Source organism: Salvia splendens, chromosome 5 (genome assembly GCF_004379255.2).
Source record: "Salvia splendens isolate huo1 chromosome 5, SspV2, whole genome shotgun sequence".
Taxonomy (NCBI): Eukaryota; Viridiplantae; Streptophyta; class Magnoliopsida; order Lamiales; family Lamiaceae; genus Salvia; species Salvia splendens.
This window is the reverse complement of record NC_056036.1, coordinates 38,577,204-38,596,202: the sequence shown is the minus strand read 5'-3', so window position 1 is coordinate 38,596,202 and position 18,999 is coordinate 38,577,204. Positions and strand designations below refer to the sequence as shown.

The 18,999-nt window shown below is 35.5% G+C and overlaps 1 protein-coding gene across 1 annotated transcript; it reads right to left on the bottom strand.

Moving 5' to 3' along the window:
• Positions 1–5,460: 5,460 nt before the first annotated feature.
• On the bottom strand, positions 5,461–6,854 carry LOC121804256. Its single transcript, XM_042203766.1, has 3 exons — positions 6,324–6,854; positions 6,148–6,237; positions 5,461–5,745 (listed from the first exon to the last, which is right to left on the bottom strand). Exons 1-3 carry the CDS (start codon positions 6,852–6,854, stop codon positions 5,461–5,463), a joined length of 906 nt encoding a protein of 301 aa, XP_042059700.1.
• Between the last annotated feature and the right edge of the window lie 12,145 nt (positions 6,855–18,999).

The window sequence follows — 18,999 nt, the reverse complement described above, 5'->3', positions numbered from 1 at the left end:
CCATTACATCATGGATTCACATACGAAATACCTATACCATCCTTAGGAATGAAAACGAGCATACGACCGGAATAAAGATTGTAGGGAGTATTTTAAAATCTACGGTCCTAGATTTCATCATAAGCTTACAAAGATCACCCTCTTGGGCGTTAAACAGGGACCGACACCTCTCTCACACAACTTAGAACGGTGGACGGCGGAAGTTGTGAGGCCACCAAGTAATAGGCGAATTGGATGCACATGAACTCCCATGCGGTGACCTTCCCGATGGGCCTGCCTCAGGATGCACAATCGGTGGTGGTTTTGGTAACGCCACACCCTTCTCGAACCGAGTCCCAAGCATGCCATCTGAACCGATATCTATGAAATACATCCCCTTCTTCGTTGTCGATTCTCTGTCAGTGACATCAGCACCATCATCAAAAAGTTTGCGACAAACGGGTGGACGGGGGATGACCATGGGAGAAGTCACTTCATCCTCAACAACTCCAGCCTCATACACTTCCAAGACTTCTGTGGATACTTTCTGGGTGTTGTCCGATATGACCACCACTTCGTTCGCCCCCTCCACCTTGACGTCGTTCATCCCGAATATGTATGCTAGCTGGGAGAACATGGGCTCGTCATGATGATAGTATGCGCCAGCGAACTCATTTTTCTGCATAAGTACTTAACATAAGTGGCATCCATAAATAGTATGGCCGCGAAGACACTTCTCAAGTCAAGGAAATTATTTTTAAAAAACATACCGAGATGAGCTTCTCCCACATCTCATCAGATGCGATGATTTGTTTTGTGGGCTGATCCCAACGAAATCCATTGGTGCCCACCAATGCCTTGAAGGTTTTGTAGCGTTTTCTTAAGATCTCCACCCGTTCATCCAGCTCAGCTTCAGAAAACACAACCCCGACGGAATTCTTGAGCTTAGCGGCAGCTGAGAGAGTAATCCAGCTAGGGAAGAGTGGCATGTCCCAGTAAATATGACCCTTCATACGTTCGAGGCAGTCGATAAGGATCGTGTCACAAACTACGCTCCATTGGCCTTGGTACAAATACTCTGTCTGGGGTGGGATGTACATCGGCGCAATATGATAGAAAATAAAGTTTGAAGCTGGTGGTTTGTGCCATGAGTAGTTATGAACTTATATAATGGATGTTATTAGTGGTTGATGACTTGTAACCACCCACCGTAATTAATAAGATAGAGTATTAACACCAAGCTGAGCTCTTGTGGATAAATTCACTCATTACTTGGCACCACCATTTTTAGGGGCATCAAGAGTCTAGAGTTGCGCTGTCTATTGGAGTCCCGTCGCATTTAAGTTGCTTCAGCCATGGTGTGACAGCAATTGAAGGTCTTATTAATTCGGTAGTTGTGAAGCAAACAAGTTTAGTAATGACAGAAAATCAAAATAGGTTAGCCTCAAATTAAGAGGGTGATAAACACGGTTTTTGCATGTTTTTAATAATGATAGTTTTAGATTTTTTGGATGATAAAATGATACTTTTGCATCATAAAATGATAGTTTGAGGGGATAAAATGATAGTTTCAAATGATAAAATGATACTTTTGTTTAATAATGATAAAATGATATATGTTAGGTTTATTGCATAGAATGATAGTTTTGCCGGATAGAATAATACTCTGAGTTGATAAAATGATACTCTGAATGATAAAATGATACTCTGAATTTCGCCAAATATCATGTAAAATGATAAAATGATAAAATGATAGGTTTATTGCATAGAATGAGAGTTTTGCCGGATAGAATGATACTCTGAGTTGATAAAATGATACTTTTGACTGACTGATAAAATGATAAAATGATAGGTTTATTGCACAGAATGATAGTTTTGCCGGATAGAATGATACTCTGAGTTGATAAAATGATACTTTTGACTGACTCATAAAATGATAGGTTTATTGCATACAATGATAGTTTTGCCGGATAGAATGATACTCTGAGTTGATAAAATGATACTCTGAATTTCGCCAAATATCACATAAAATGATAAAATGATAAAATGATAGGTTTATTGCATAGAATGATAGTTTTGCCGGATAGAATGATACTCTGAGTTGATAAAATGATACTCTTGACTAATACAATGATACTCTGAATTTCGCCAAATATCACGTAAAATGATAAAATGATAAAATGATAGTTTTGCCGGATAGAATGATACTTTCAGCCGATAGAATGATAGTTTTGTCGGGGTAGAATGATACTTTCAGCCGATAGAATGATAGGTATTTTGTGTGTATAAAATGACATTTTTGTTTAATAAAATGATACTTTTAATCTATAAAATGATAATCTAAGCGGATAAGATGACAGTAACCTTATAAAAATGATAGTTTAGCTGAAGAAATTGCATATAAGCTGATAAAATGATACTTTAACGTGACAAAATGACATAAAACTGATAAAATGGTAGTTTTTCCGGATAGAATGATACTTTCAGCCAATAGAATGATAGTTTTGCCGGGTAGAATGATACTTTCAGCCGATAGAATGATAGGTATTTTGTGTGTATAAAAAGACATTTTTGTTTAATAAAATAATACTTTTACCTTATAAAATGATAATCTAAGCGGATAAGATGACAGTAACCTTATAAAAATGATAGTTTAGCTGAAGAAATTGCATATAAGCTGATAAAATGATACTTTAACGTGACAAAATGACATAAAACTGATAAAATGATAGTTTTTCCGGATAGAATGATACTTTCAGCCGATAGAATGATAGTTTTGCCGGGTAGAATGATACTTTCAGCCGATATAATGATAGGTATTTTGTGTGTATAAAATGACATTTTTGTTTAATAAAATGATACTTTTAATTTATAAAATGATAATCTAAGCGGATAAGATGACAGTAACCTTATAAAAATGATAGTTTAGCTGAAGAAATTGCATATAAGCTGATAAAATGATACTTTAACGCGACAAAATGACATAAAACTGATAAAATGATAGTTTTTCCGGATAGAATGATACTTTCAGCCGATAGAATGATAGTTTTGCCGGGTAGAATGATACTTTCAGCCGATAGAATGATAGGTATTTTGTGTGTATAAAATGACATTTTTGTTTAATAAAATGATACTTTTAATCTATAAAATGATAATCTAAGCGGATAAGATGACAGTAACCTTATAAAAATGATAGTTTAGCTGAAGAAATTGCATATAAGCTGATAAAATGATACTTTAACGTGACAAATGACATAAAACTGATAAAATGGTAGTTTTTCCGGATAGAATGATACTTTCAGCCAATAGAATGATAGTTTTGCTGGGTAGAATGATACTTTCAGCCGATAGAATGATAGGTATTTTGTGTGTATAAAAAGACATTTTTGTTTAATAAAATAATACTTTTACCTTATAAAATGATAATCTAAGCGGATAAGATGACAGTAACCTTATAAAAATGATAGTTTAGCTGAAGAAATTGCATATAAGCTGATAAAATGATACTTTAACGTGACAAAATGACATAAAACTGATAAAATGATAGTTTTTCCGGATAGAATGATACTTTCAGCCGATAGAATGATAGTTTTGCCGGGTAGAATGATACTTTCAGCCGATATAATGATAGGTATTTTGTGTGTATAAAATGACATTTTTGTTTAATAAAATGATACTTTTAATTTATAAAATGATAATCTAAGCGGATAAGATGACAGTAACCTTATAAAAATGATAGTTTAGCTGAAGAAATTGCATATAAGCTGATAAAATGATACTTTAACGCGACAAAATGACATAAAACTGATAAAATGATAGTTTTTCCGGATAGAATGATACTTTCAGCCGATAGAATGATAGTTTTGCCGGGTAGAATGATACTTTCAGCCGATAGAATGATAGGTATTTTGTGTGTATAAAATGACATTTTTGTTTAATAAAATAATACTTTTACCTTATAAAATGATAATCTAAGCGGATAAGATGACAGTAACCTTATAAAAATGATAGTTTAGCTGAAGAAATTGCATATAAGCTGATAAAATGATACTTTAACGTGACAAAATGACATAAAACTGATAAAATGATAGTTTTTCCGGATAGAATGATACTTTCAGCCGATAGAATGATAGTTTTGCCGGGTAGAATGATACTTTCAGCCGATAGAATGATAGGTATTTTGTGTGTATAAAATGACATTTTTGCTTAAAAAATGATACTTTTACCTTATAAAATGATAATCTAAGCGGATAAGATGACAATAACCTTATAAAAATGATAGTTTAGCTGAAGAAATTGCATATAAGCTGATAAAATGATACTTTAACGTGACAAAATGACATAAAACTGATAAAATGATAGTTTTTCCGGATAGAATGATACTTTCAGCCGATAGAATGATAGTTTTGCCTGGTAGAATGATACTTTCAGCCGATAGAATGATAGGTATTTTGTGTGTATAAAATGACATTTTTGTTTAATAAAATGATACTTTTACCTTATAAAATGATAATCTAAGCGGATAAAATGACAGTAACCTTATAAAAATGATAGTTTAGCTGAAGAAATTGCATATAAGCTGATAAAATGATACTTTAACGTGACAAAATGACATAAAACTGATAAAATGATAGTTTTTCCGGATAAAATGATACTTTCAGCCGATAGAATGATAGTTTTGCCGGGTAGAATGATACTTTCATTCTATCGGGCAAAAGTATCATTTTATCAGTTTTGTCATTTTGTCACGTTAAAGTATCATTTTATCAGCTTATATGCAATTTCTCCAGCTAAACTATCATTTTTATAAGCTAACTGTCATTTTATCCGCTTAGATTATCATTTTATAAGGTAAAAGTATCATTTTATTAAACAAAAATGTCATTTTATTCACCAAAAATACCTATCATTCTATCGGCTGAAAGTATCATTCTATCGGCTGAAAGTATCATTCTATCGGGCAAAACTATCATTTTATCATTTTATCATTTTACGTGATATTTGGCGAAATTCAGAGTATCATTTTATCATTCAGAGTATCATTTTATCAACTGAAAGTATCATTCTATCCGGCAAAACTATCATTCTATGCAATAAACCTATCATTTTATCATTTTATCATTTTATCAACTCAGAGTATCATTCTATCCGGCAAAACTATCATTCTCTTCGTCTTCAAAATAGCTTCGCGTTGGTACCTTGAACATCTAAATTGGAAAATCGCCTTGATTTAGAATGGAAAATCCATTAAGTGAAAATAGTTTTTAGTAGAATTTTAATACAATTTTTCACCAATAACTTCCTACGCAAAATACATAGCTTCCTACGCAAAATACAACAACAGCAGTGGTTTACTTGTTACTTCATGTCACTACATATTCCTTCCAATCAGAACACCGAATAGGACAAACATTAAACCCATAAACCCCAGATGATTCCCGTTAACATGACACTTGTAGTAATATCTTCATGCATACATGGTCAACTATTATTCCACATGTTTAGCGCATGTGCATCCCGAAGCTGCGTCCATTGAGCAGATGGCTCAACGCTGTCAACGTAGTCGACGCCTATGCTGTCTTCTTCAGGTAAAATAGCAGGCTCGTCGTAGTCAAGCTCAACTTCAACAGGGTCTACATCCATCTCTTGGCGAATGAAGTTGTGAAGTAAAAAACAGCTCATAATTAGGCGAATTTGTGTCTGAATTGGATAAAAAGATGCGCTACGAAGTATGCCCCACCGCATCTTAAGTACTGCAAATGCCCTCTCAATAATGTTCCTAGCTTTGGTGTGCCTCATATTAAACATTTCCTTAGGGTCTTGTGGCTTTTCTGTACCGACTCCCCACTCTTTTAGATGATACCGAACCCCCCTGTAGGGGGTTAAAAATCCGTTACAGTTGGCATGCGCATTATCACATAAGTAGTAACACCCTGCGTGACATTTTGTTTAAATGGTTTCAGTTTACAATTCATAGTACCCAAACAATAAGCTCAACATTGACTGCAATATAGGTGTTGATTTTGAAATACCTTGGGGGACCTTGAAACCATTATTTCGGGATACTGCATCCCTTAGAACTCGCGAGTCTCCGGCTGACCCCTCCCATCCTGGCAAGAAGTACATGAACTGCATGTTGCGATCGCAAACAGCGAGGGTATTCGTCGCTATCTGCCCCTTCCTTGTGCGATACCGAGGTTTATCTTCGTTGCTGACTAGCACATTGATATGGGTACCGTCCAATGCCCCAAGACAACCCTGACAAAAAATAAAAGTCAGCCAAAGATTAGTAAATGAACACTATGCTAAATTTTTCAAGCATACCTAGGATCATAGAAAAGTACCGTGAACCATTTCCATCTGTGATCTGTACAGTCAGCGGGTACGGGGGTGGGTTTTGATAGCAATACCGAGTGTAGGCTCAGCACTGCAGCAAGCACTTTGTGCACGCATTGTGAGACAGTTGCACCAGATCGTGCAAAATGGAACTTAACCACACGGTTCTTGTTATGATGTGCGAGTACACCCAGAAACATTGCGACTTGTTCCTCAACACCTAAGGTTTTTCCTATCCTCAGTCCACCCCTTGCGTGTAGGATCCGACATAACTTAGCGAAGGTGTTACGATCCATTCTCAGATTTGCTACACAGTCTGCGTCGGTCACATGGACGAGTTTGTCCAGATACTTGACTTGTTCGGGGATCTTTTTTATCACGCTGTACCGTCTCGCTCTGTCTAGGATTCGTCGTCTACTTCTAGCAGTTTTTGCACACACATATTTCTCAACTAGAACTGTCGTCTCCACACGGTATATAAACTGAAGATCTTCAAGTAGCATACCCAGGTTGGCGTTGTTACAAGCTTGATCAGGCATATTGTGTGATGTATGCAGTTGTATCACCCTTCAAAAAATCCACAACAACCCTCCGGCTACAGAAGCCGTATAGAACCCGAACACAGAGGACCACAGAACATCCATCATAACACAGACTCAACAATATTATTAAGAAATTTTGTGACCATCTTGAGTGACAGACCAAGAGTAAGTAATACAAATAATATGACGTTTAAAACATCATTTTTAGATGTCCATCAAATATGGAAAAGTTATTAGGGGATAGGGGACGTGGAATACCTTCACTGCCGTGGGTGGTCTTTCTTCAGCACACAAGTTGGTCGCTGCAGAATCGAAGAACTAGAATTTGCGAAAATCTGCCGACGGGGTTTGAAACAACCTGCAGTGACAATGCAGAGTTGGATGGTGTTAATAATCTTGCACCAGATAGACTGAAGAGTTGGGGACAGATCTAATTGGGGGAGTAATATACACGCCGGTGCTTGATCCGTTACGCGGTGACGAAAATAGCCAGAAGTCCACCGAATTATGATATACCTTGCAGTGAATCACATGGAAGGACGGAATCGAGCGTTCATCCAAAAATTTCGTCCGCGGATTTTAGTCGGCGCAGAGGTAAGGTTCTTCAATTTTTATGGATGAGGAAGAAATGATTTGGGAGGGAAACGAAAAATGGAAGGGTAAGTAAGGTATTTTGGCCTCATTTCTTGACGCTGCTCTCGATGCAGATATAATTATTGACTCATTCTTGAGAATTTATTTTGGCCCAATTCCCCTTTCTACAGTGCGGGCCATTGTTATTTATAGGGCCATACAAAATTAACATAAAGAAACTGAACACTAGATAATAGTCAGAAATGAGGCCATATCTGCCTATATCTAATAAGGTGAACAGGCCCTAAGAGTGAACTATACCTCATCTTTCACTTTTGCATATAAGAGCATCCACAATGGAGTAGACGATGGCGCGCCCGAGTCATCGAGCGCGTCATCGTCCGCCACTATAGGTGCGCGGATGAAGCCCGATGCATCGTCCGCGGACGATACGTGGACGATAGGGCATCGTCCGCCCCATCGTCCGCCCATTGTGGGCGACGCGGACGATGCAACACGTTTTCGTTTTTTTTTTATTTTTGTCTATTTAAACCTTGTTTGTCATTCTATTTTCCATATGAACATTTCTCTCATCTCTCACATTCCATACGAATATTTCGATAATCTCGTATTTTAATGTATTAATTTTAAATGAAATGAAGGTTTTTTTCCAATTTTTGTAGTTATTTAAATATTCAAATAAAGAAAATGCTTAGGGCGGCTTATAGGGCGCCCCACTGCATATAGAAAGGTAGGAGGATAAAATGCTGACGTGACGGTGCATAGGGCGGACTTTAGGGCGTCCATTTAGGCGCCCCATTGCTAATGCTCTAAATGGTACCTGATCTTTATTTTATATCGTTTTTGTACTCGATGACAAAAATAACCCTAGGTACTAAACATGTGATTTTTTTTGTTATGAAGAATATTTTGAAAATTTCAATTAAATAGAACCAAATATGTGATTTTTTATTCTTCTTTCTTTTTTTTCTTCTTTAGTTTATTCTTCTTTCTTTTTTCTTCAATTTCTTCTTTGTTTTTAATATTTTATCTTCCTTACTTCTTTCCTTTTTCTCAGTTTATGTTTCCTCTTTTTTCTTTTCTCCTCTTCTTCTTCTTTTTTTAGTGTTTTATAAATACATCTAATTGCATTCATAATATAAATCAATAACAAAACACCTAATTAAATTAATTATTTAAAGTAATTAAATCAATTGAATATTTTTAATTAAATTATTTATACTCATTTTAGGGTTGAAACACCTAACTAAAAATATTCAACTCTTTATCATTATGAACACAGTTCACAATTTTAAATTTTGATTAAAACTATATTGATTAGTTATTAATTTAATATAAAATAATAATTATTATTTATTAATTACTACTAGTTTTTACTATTATAACATTAACATTATTATAATAATTAAATATAATTATACCTATAATCATTAAGTATATTTAAATGATATTAAAAAATAAATTAATTATTAATTTATAACATCAAAATAATAATACTAATATTGATTAATAATAATAGTATAAATAGTGAGGAGAATGAGAAAAGATATTATAATATCACTTTTGGTACTAGTTTTGTCAATGCCCAAAATATCATTTATGACAGAAATGGAAAAATGAATTTGTTTAGAGAGTATTTTGGGGAGAAAATTGCATCAGGTACCAAAAATATGATTTATAGGTACCAAAAACGATATAAAATAAAGATCATGTATCATTTATGTACGAAAGTGAAAGATCAGGTACTATTTATGTAATACACTCTAATATTAATATGCCTATTTGGTGGTATCTTCTATAACCATGCTAGAGTCGGGTTGTAACGCAGCAGGCGTGTTATATGTGTGATGAATCCGCGAATTTCTGATGTTAGTAAATTCTGGTAGGGAATACAGATCACGACACAGAGATTTACGTGGTTCGATTTACTGAAGTAAATCTACGTCCACGGGAAGAAGGGAGGGCAAGATTGTATTGCTTGATCTGGGATTACAGCTTACAACACAGACTTGCTATATGATGTTTTATCTCTAGAGAGCTTAACCTTTTTCTATCTGATCTAAGTTCTATTTATACATTGAACTAAGATCGTGGCTTGCATCACCACTAATGATGGTTGTGGATGTCGTGGAGGTCGTGGAGGTCCTGCATGTAGCGTAGGTCATGGCCTACGATCGTGGCCTGAGCTGACACCACGTGGTAGTGGGTGTGTTGGAAGTTGTGGAAATCCTGTATGGGTCCACTAACTCCTTGTTCGGTCGAATACTGAGACCGAACTGCTTTGGTTGCCGATCTGAGAGTAGAGCTTGATGCCGACCTGAGAGCAGAGCTTGATGTTCGGTCGAATACTGAGACCGAACTGCTTTGGTTGCCGGTCTGAGAGTAGAGCTTGATGCCGACCTGAGAGCAGAGCTTGATTGGTTGGCTTTTACCGAGCTGTAGGCTGAGGCCGAACTCTTTGGTAATGCCGAACTCATACTCTTCCTTGGGCTTTGGGCTGATGGGCCGTCATTGCTGTTGGGCTTGTTTAGTACGCACCCCATCAATGTGCATCAAGCTGCAATTATTAAAATTTGATACGAGATTATTTGAAATTTATTTTATTATGTCAAGGACCAGATTGATAATAAAACAATTGATTAATTAAAGTGAAGAAGAAGAAGGAGAAGAACGATAATTGTTGGGATTTTAACTGAAATTGTTTTAATTGATCCCAAAGCCTTCGGACAGAATAATGAATCAATAAAATCATAGGTTATGTGTAGTGGGTAGATTTAGCTCATGGCAACTATCATACTAAGCCTAATGTTCGATAGTCAATATTGTTAACAATCTCATAAAATTTAGGTCATGTTTGGTTTGGTTGCCAGGATTTTAACTAGGAAAGTAATCTGATTCTTTAGAGCATCCACAGTGGGGCGCCCTAAAGCCCGCCCTATGCACCGCCACGTCAACATTTTATCCTCTTGCCCTTCCACCTACAGTGGGGCGCCCTAAGCATTTTCTTCTATTTGAATACTTAAATAACTACAAAAATTGGGAAAAACTTTCATTTCATTTATAAAATTAATACATTACAATACGGATTACAAAAAAAAAATACGCAAACTCAGCGACGGCGGTTACGGGCCCACACTTCTTCACCCATGTCGTTCATGAGCTGCGCATGGTCGTGTTGGTTGCGCATTGAGACCTGTCTAGATAGAACCTCATTGAAGCTCGTCGGTAATCCTCGAGCGGGGGGCTCGGTCGCCGTGCTGGAGGAGCTAGATGCACTTTCGTCATCGGTCCAATCGGTGATACTATCACCTTCATGTTCGACTATCATGTTGTGCAAGATTATGCACGCATACATGACATCGGCGAGGACTTCCTTGAACCAGAGGCGGCCCTTTCACTATTGCCCATCGTGCTTGGAGCACACCAAATGCCCGCTCCACATCCTTCCGCGCCGCCTCCTGCTTTTGCGCAAATAAAACTTTCTTCTCACCAATTGGGCAGCTGATCGTCTTCAGAAAAACAGGCCACCTTGGGTATATGCCATCGGCCAAGTAGTACCCCATGTGGCGCCTTTTGGCGGTAAACTCGATGGTCGGGCCGTTACCGTTGCATTGCTCGGTGAAGAGGGTGGATGAGTTCAAGTTGAGGACGTTGATGTCGTTGTTCGACCGGCTACACCACATGTCAGATCCAGAGCCGATGGTCAGCGAAGGCTTCGAGGATCATCGTCGGGTGGCTGCCCTTGTATCCACTAGTGAACTGACCTCTCCACGCCGTCGGACAATTCTTCCACGCCCAGTGCATACCGTCGATGCTCCCTAGCATCCCAGGAAAGCCGTGCGCCGTCTCGTGCATTCTCATTAGACCCTGGCAATCTACAACTGTCAGCTTTCACAAATATATGTCGTTGTAAGCCTCCACAACTCCCCTACAAAATCTCTTCAGACACTCGCGGCCTGTTGTATCCCCGACGTGGAGGTACTCGTCGAACATGTCAGCGCTGGTGCCGTAGGCCAACTGACGGAGTGCAACTGTGCACTTTTGCAACGGCGTAAGTCCGGGTCTGTCGATGACATCTTCCCGATACTGGAAGTATTCATCACGTGACTATAACGTCTGGACAATGCTGAGAAAAAGGTAACGAGGCATTCTAAAACGGCGCCAAAATACAGTCGGGCCCCACCGTGGTTGCTCGGCAAAATAGTCTGTACGTAAACGTTCGTGAGCTGCGGCGTGGTCGCGTCGGACAAACGTCCGACGTCGAATAGGCCTGGGGATCTGCTCCGCCGCCGCCTCCTCGCGTTGCATTATGGCTAAGCATTCCGCCATTGCGTCGTGCACGGCTGCATTTAAGGCTTGAGTCAAGGTCGGACTACCGTCCTCCGAGGAACTCCGGTCGTCGTCGTGGTTCATTTTGGTTTGTGAGAGATGGAGAAACGTGAGAGATGAGAGAAATGAAAGATGCGAGAAGTGTTCGTATGAAAAATAGAATGACAATCGAGGTTTAAATAGACAAATTTTGAATTAAAAAAAAAACGCGTTGCATAGTCCGCGGCGCCCACAGTGGGCAGACGATGCCCGATCGTCCGCGGACTAAGCATAGGGCGCGGACGACGCATCGTCCCTCGTCACCGGAGCCACAGTGGCAACGATAGCGCTCCCGCGCGCTATTGTCCGCCCCACTGTGGATGGCCTTAAATTTTAAAATTCTGTGTTTGTTTCGTTTTTAATCAAACTGGGAAAGTAATCAGAATTCTAAGACAAGGAAAGTTGGTACATCTTTTTAGGATTCTGAATCCTAACTTTTCTTAGGTATTCTTTTTCATTATAAGTATAGTTTTATTATTACTATTAATAATAATAATAATACTTACAATGTATTAAAAATAATTTAAAATTATAAACCATACTTAATTACGGTATAATAAACAACTATAATTAAAATTATCATAATTATAAGTATATTATTATAATATTTATACATATTTCTTATTATCATAATAATAATTAATAATTTCTTAAATATTATTAAAATATAATTATATAATATAAAATATATAATAATAAATAATAAATAATTATTATTATTTTATAAATAGTGATTAATCAATAAAGTCATAGTGAAATTTCAAATTATAAAATTTATTCAATTATAATATTCGTAAATATTATAATTATAATAATCATATTTATTATTATAATCATTTATGATTATAATACTCCATGTAACTATAATTATAATTATATTATTATATAATATAATGTTTAATCCATATTTAAACTAATAATAAATATAATCATATAATGATTATTATTTATAATTAATAATTTATTAAAAATTTTATATTATTATTTTTTATAAATAATAAGTAGGAATATAATTTTAGTTTGGTGTTTAAATCAAATATAAAATTTAAAATCTTAATATTTTTCAAACTCAGGAATGTAAAGTTAATAGGAATAATTTTCTCATGAATCATTTTCCTTGCCAAATTTACTTTCTGGTCAACCAAACATGGCCTTAGAGTATTTTAGCAAGTTGATAAAAAAATTAAATATTACTCCATTGGCTAATTCATTCATCTACCTTTGTTATTATTCCTTGTTTAAAGATTAATAACAAGAAGTTATAATACTAGTATGATTTTTGGAGATATGTTAAATTTATGTAAGTTGAGTTGTTTTAATTTAAAGGCAAAACACATTCTTAAGTCCTTGTAGTTTGATTGTTTATTTCACTAGATCCTTATATAATTTTTTCGTTTTAGTAAATCCTTGTACTTTCATATTCGATATATTCCAATCCTTATTTGACGGAACCGTTAATTTTTCCGTTATAAAATAACACATTATATGTTAATTATTTAAATATATTTCACCTAATATCCTAGTTGGAAAATATGAACATAACATAAATATAAAAAAGATAAAAACAAAATAAAAAAATTAAAGAATTCCAAACCGTTAAGAGAAATTTGTTGTTTGATTATTTGAAGTTCGAATATTAATTTATATTTGGTTCCAATAATATATTTGGGAGCCAACGAAGCCGGCGACGCCGGTGACGTGGACGGAGAAGCCGTGGGGGCGGCGGATCTGGGCGGAGGAGCGGACGACCGATTTTTTTTTATGTTATGTTCATATTTTCCAAATAGAATATTAGGTGGAATATATTCAAATAATTAATATATAATGTGTTATTTTATAACGGAAAAGTTAACGGTTCCGTCAAATAAGGATTGTAATATATCAAATATAAAAGTATAAGGACTTACTAAAATGAAAAAATTGTATAAGGACATAGTGAAATAAACAATGTACAAGGAATAAGGATGTGTTTTGCCTAATTTAAAAGGAAACTTTCTAATAACGTTAAAAAACATATTACTGCATATTGTCTCCAATGTTAAGGTATGGCTTTATCATTGTGTTGATGCGTTCGATTTGCAAATATTGGATTGTGCGTATTTGATTTTGTTGGTGTGTTCGATTTGTAGAGATTGCGTGCATTCCATTTTGTCGGTGTTCTTGATATGCTGGAGAGTTTGACTTGCAAAGATTGTGCATGCGTTCGATTTATTACATCTTCTAATATGTTCAATCTGTCGAAGTCGAGTTGGAGGATACACGATGTCCAACATTACTTCAAATTATGCGACACTCAAATGGGAAGTGAATTGTACTTAAAATTCCATCCATAATGTTTTGGTTTGTTATATATGAAGAAGTCAAACAACCAATTTATTACTCCCTCCGTTCAAAAGAATATGTATTTTTGGTTCGGCACGAGTTTTAATACAAAATTAGTCAAATAAGAGGGAGGTAGAGAGAAAAAGTTTTTATAATATTGTTAGTGAAGAATAAGTTTTATCTCTTTAGAAAGAAAAGAATTTCCAAAATTAGAAAATGCATATTCTTGTGGGACGGACTAAAAAAAGAGTGCATATTCTTTAGGGGCGGGGAGAGTATTTATTTTGTAATTATTTTCTTTAAAAAATAATAGTTATATTCATAAGGATGTGATCAATTGTTAACTCATTCCTTAATTGTTAACAACAACTAATTTAAGACTTTATGATTTTAGAGATCTAGAGGTTTATAATTTGTCATGCGTGATTTTGTTTTTTATTTTTAATATTAAAAATATAATAACAACTATCAAATTTAAGGTTTATGAGCTCAATGTCAATATAGTGTATGAAATATATCAACACGAAGACATGAGAATTTCATATTGACATTGTACAAGCATTATATTGACATATTATGCAAGCCGTATTGACATAAAATGCTTCTTCAAAAATGCAAAAATTCAAGAATTTTTTTTTTCAAATTTGTCTTCGAAACATGTGCACGTAGGATATCGTTGGAATTCTTATAAAAATATCTTTAATTTGATATATGTCGTGTGAAAAAATAAATTAAATTGAGATAGTTATATGCATTTAAAGTTTTGAGATATTTTTAAAAGTTAATTATAACTACTTTGTCGTTAATTGAAATAAATATCTTAATTGACATTTTTTGTTCATTGTATCGATACTCGAAATTGAATGATCTTAATCTTTGATTTGGAGATATAATGTCTATCATTTAGTTGTCATTAACAATTTATAATTAAGTTAGCAATATAACGCACCCCGATATTCATATTAGGTTTACAAAAAAATTGTGATAAGTCCAAAAAAAAAGTGACAAAACAAAATTCAATCCTTAATTTATAGTACGTAGTACAAAGCTATTATTATTATAATTTGGTTTTAATTACTACTTCATCACTATCCTCCATTAATTGGTACCAATTTTTTTTGGTCCATTTTCAATTAATTGACATCCTTACATTTTACTACTATTGGTAATGGACCTCACATTCCACTAATTCATTCAACTCATATTTTATTATACAAAATAGACATATAAAAGTAGGACCCACATTCCATAAACTTTCCATTCACTTGAGTACATTTCTTAAAATCTGTGTCAAGTCAAGTTTATTGCATTATAAAAGTAGGACTCATATTTTATTATGTTTAGTGAATCGAGAAACTGCCCATGGAACTCTATTTGCAGTTTATTGCATTATTGAATCAGCAAGTTTATGTTTCTAGGAAACAAAACAATAGTGAAACCTAAAAAAAAAGTTTATGTTTCTAGGAGTACATTGGTTTTGAGGAAGAGTAAACTACATAAATGGTACATGATCTTTCACTTTTGCACATAAATGGTACATGTTCTTTATTTTATATCGTTTTTGGTACCCCGTGACAAAAATAGCCCTAGGTACCAAACATTTGATTTTTTTGTTACGGGGGATATTTTTGAAAATTTCAATTAAATAGTGGAGTACCAAACATGTGATTTTTTTTATTCCTCTTATTTCTTTTTTTCTCCTTTGTTTATGTTTCCTCTTTCTTCTTCTTCTTCTTCTTCTTCTTATTCTTCTTCTTCTTCTTCTTCTTCTTCTTCTTCTTCTTCTTCTTCTTTCTTTTTAATGTTTTATACATACATTTAATTGCATTCAGAATATAAATCAAGAACAAAACACCTAATTAAATTAATTATATGATGTAATTAAGCTAATTAAATATTTTTTTATTAAATTATTTTATACTTATTTTAGGGTTGAAACACCTAACTTAAAATATTCAATTCTTTATATCATTATGAATACAATTCACAAATTTAAATTTTTATTAATACTATATTGATTAGTTATTAATTTAATATAAAATAATAATAATAATAATAATAATAATTATTATATAATATTATATGAATTATAACTAAAATAATTATACTATAATTATTTATTAATTACTATTTGTTAGTATTATAAAAATAATATTATTATAATAATTAAATATAATTATAATTATAATTATAGTTATAATTAAGTATATTTATATGATATTTAAAAATAAATAAATTATTAATTTATAATATCAAAATAATTATATTAATATTGATTAGTAATAATAGTATAAAGAGTGAGGAGAATGAGAAAATATATTATAATATCACTTTTGGTACTAATTTTGTATATGCCCAAATTATCCTTTATGACACAAATGGGAAAATGTATTTGTTTAGAGGGTATTTTAGAGTGAAAATTGGACCAGGTATAAAATGTGATTTATAGATACTAAAAACGATATAAATAAAAATCAGGTATAATTTATGTGCGAAAGTGAAAAATCAGGTACTACCATTTATAAAATTGTTAGGTGATATAGCACTGAGAGTTGTCTTTTTTTTCAATAATTCGTGGTCACCGTTTTCCCAAGCTGAACTTTTGAAGAAAAGTACAAGCCCGTAACTGAAGCAAAAGACATAAATTAAAAACAATAATTAAAAATTAATCCTAAGGACCCGTTTTATTGCTTTTTGTGTGAAAAGATGGATTGGATAAATTGCTTGGATAATTTTGGCTTTAACCAAGGTTTAAGCAATCCAACTATGGGAGTTTTATAGCAATTGAAAAAAATGGGTTGGGCTAAATATTTGGTTAACCCGTTTCGGTCGTTTGGGCTCGTTTGTGGACTGAGGATTAAGAAGTTGCATTTACCTTTTTATCCTCAAAATTGTGTGAACTGTCTTCTTCATTTCCCAAATGAAGAAAATCGAATTTAGCCCTAAATGAATCCCGCCACTCCAATTAATCTTCCCGCCTCAGACGTAACTCCATTATATAAGGAGTGGTCTTCACCCTAAATCAGACGACCGCCATCCACACACTTAGTCTCGCCGCAGTCCAAGACGAGTTCGAGCTAATCCTTCCCGTGCATTGAAACCAATGGCGAGCTCTCAACGATCCGTTGGAAGCATCTGGATGTCGTCAGAACCCCCTAATCTGCAGTACTGGTTTGTATCCCCTAATCTGCAACTCGCAGAACCCCCAATTGCGCCGGCTACAATGAATAGTCATACAAAAAGAAAATGCGATCAGTATGCAGCAATTAAATCGCCTCGTATGTCGTCAATTAAATCGCCCCAGTATGCAGCAATTAAATCGGCGGCTAGTATGAATGACCATACAAAATGAAATTGTATGATTATACCGAATGCTTACAAGTTGGTTCGTATGCAGCAATTAAATCGCCTCCTTACTCTCCAAGTTTGGATGTGGAAATTGCAGATTGGAGGGGCACGGTAGCCATTTTGCTCCTTAATCCAGATGGAGGCGGTGACTAGGGTTTATAATCCATAAGAAAGTGACGGACTATTTTTAGCCTTTTTTCCAACCCCAACAGGGAACAAAGCCGGGTCGAAAAGATTAAACCCGGATCATTAGGAAAACAGCACAAATGTATCAAACGCTGGATTGTGGTGGGCCCCTCATACCTTAACCTGGGTTTAGGCAGCAATAAAACGGGTCCTAATAGTTTTCCATCATACAGTAACAGGTGGTCCTTGTTAGAGCATCTCCAATGGAGGCTAGCCGATTCCCGACACTGGCCGGTCTGCTAGCCGAACCATTATAGGTGGCAAGCGGAAAAACGGCGAGAATTTCGTCGAGCGCTGGCCGAAAGGCGAGCGATCGGCCAATACTTTTTTTTTTCGAAACACTATATATACGCGATTTGCACGTCATTTTCATTCGCACTACTTGTTTTATCGAGTTTTCTCTCTCACTTAATTTCTGTACAAGAGCAATACAACAAAATGGAGAACAACAACGAGTCTACTCCAGTGACGAGCGGGTCTCAAACTTCCACGGTATCCATGGGAGGTGGATGGGGTCCGATGGCCGGGTACTACAATATGTACCCTTGGCAGCAGATGATGCCCGGGATGGCAGCCGGGGGTAGTATGCCGGGATGACAGGGGATGCAGGGCGGGCAAGGGGTACTGGTGATTACAGCTGCAGCAGCGGCGGTTCCCACGACGTCCCCGAGGATGTTCAGGAGTTCCCGTCCCCTATATCGTTTACTCGCCGCACTCACTCGGTTGGTCAAAGGCGGGAGCAACGGGTAGCGAGGGGGGTCGCCCAGGGGTCCCAGGAGGTCCAGTCGGCATCCCCCTGTTAGCAAGTCGCCAACCGAGCTCGCCTTCTTCGCGCGTCAACAAACGCGGGCTCAGATGCACAAGATCTTAGCTGAATGGAGGGTGTCAACTGACCCTGTGGAGAAGAGGTTTCTTCACTCAATGCTCGAGAGTATGCAGATCGATTTGGATGCCACCTCGGCACAGTTGGGGGGCTCAGACGCGACGGCCACGATGAGTGAGGCGGAGGCGGGGGCTCGTGTGTGGAAGAGGGTTTTTTTTTTTCAAATTAATGTACTTTTTTTAATTAATGTACTTTTTTTAATTTTACTATTATTATTGAATTTTCCTGTATCTGTGTCGTAAATTTAATTCTGTATTTTGTGTGATTGTTAATTATTTATTTTTTATAATTTTGTTTATTGTGGCTAACTTATTGCTAGTCTATTGCTTGTCCTAATGATGTGATAGGAGAAGTTTTTAGTACTGATAATGTGACAGACAGAAGGAGTTTGTAGCTAGCCTACGAGTCTATTACCATTGGAGATGCTCAGCGATAACCTCT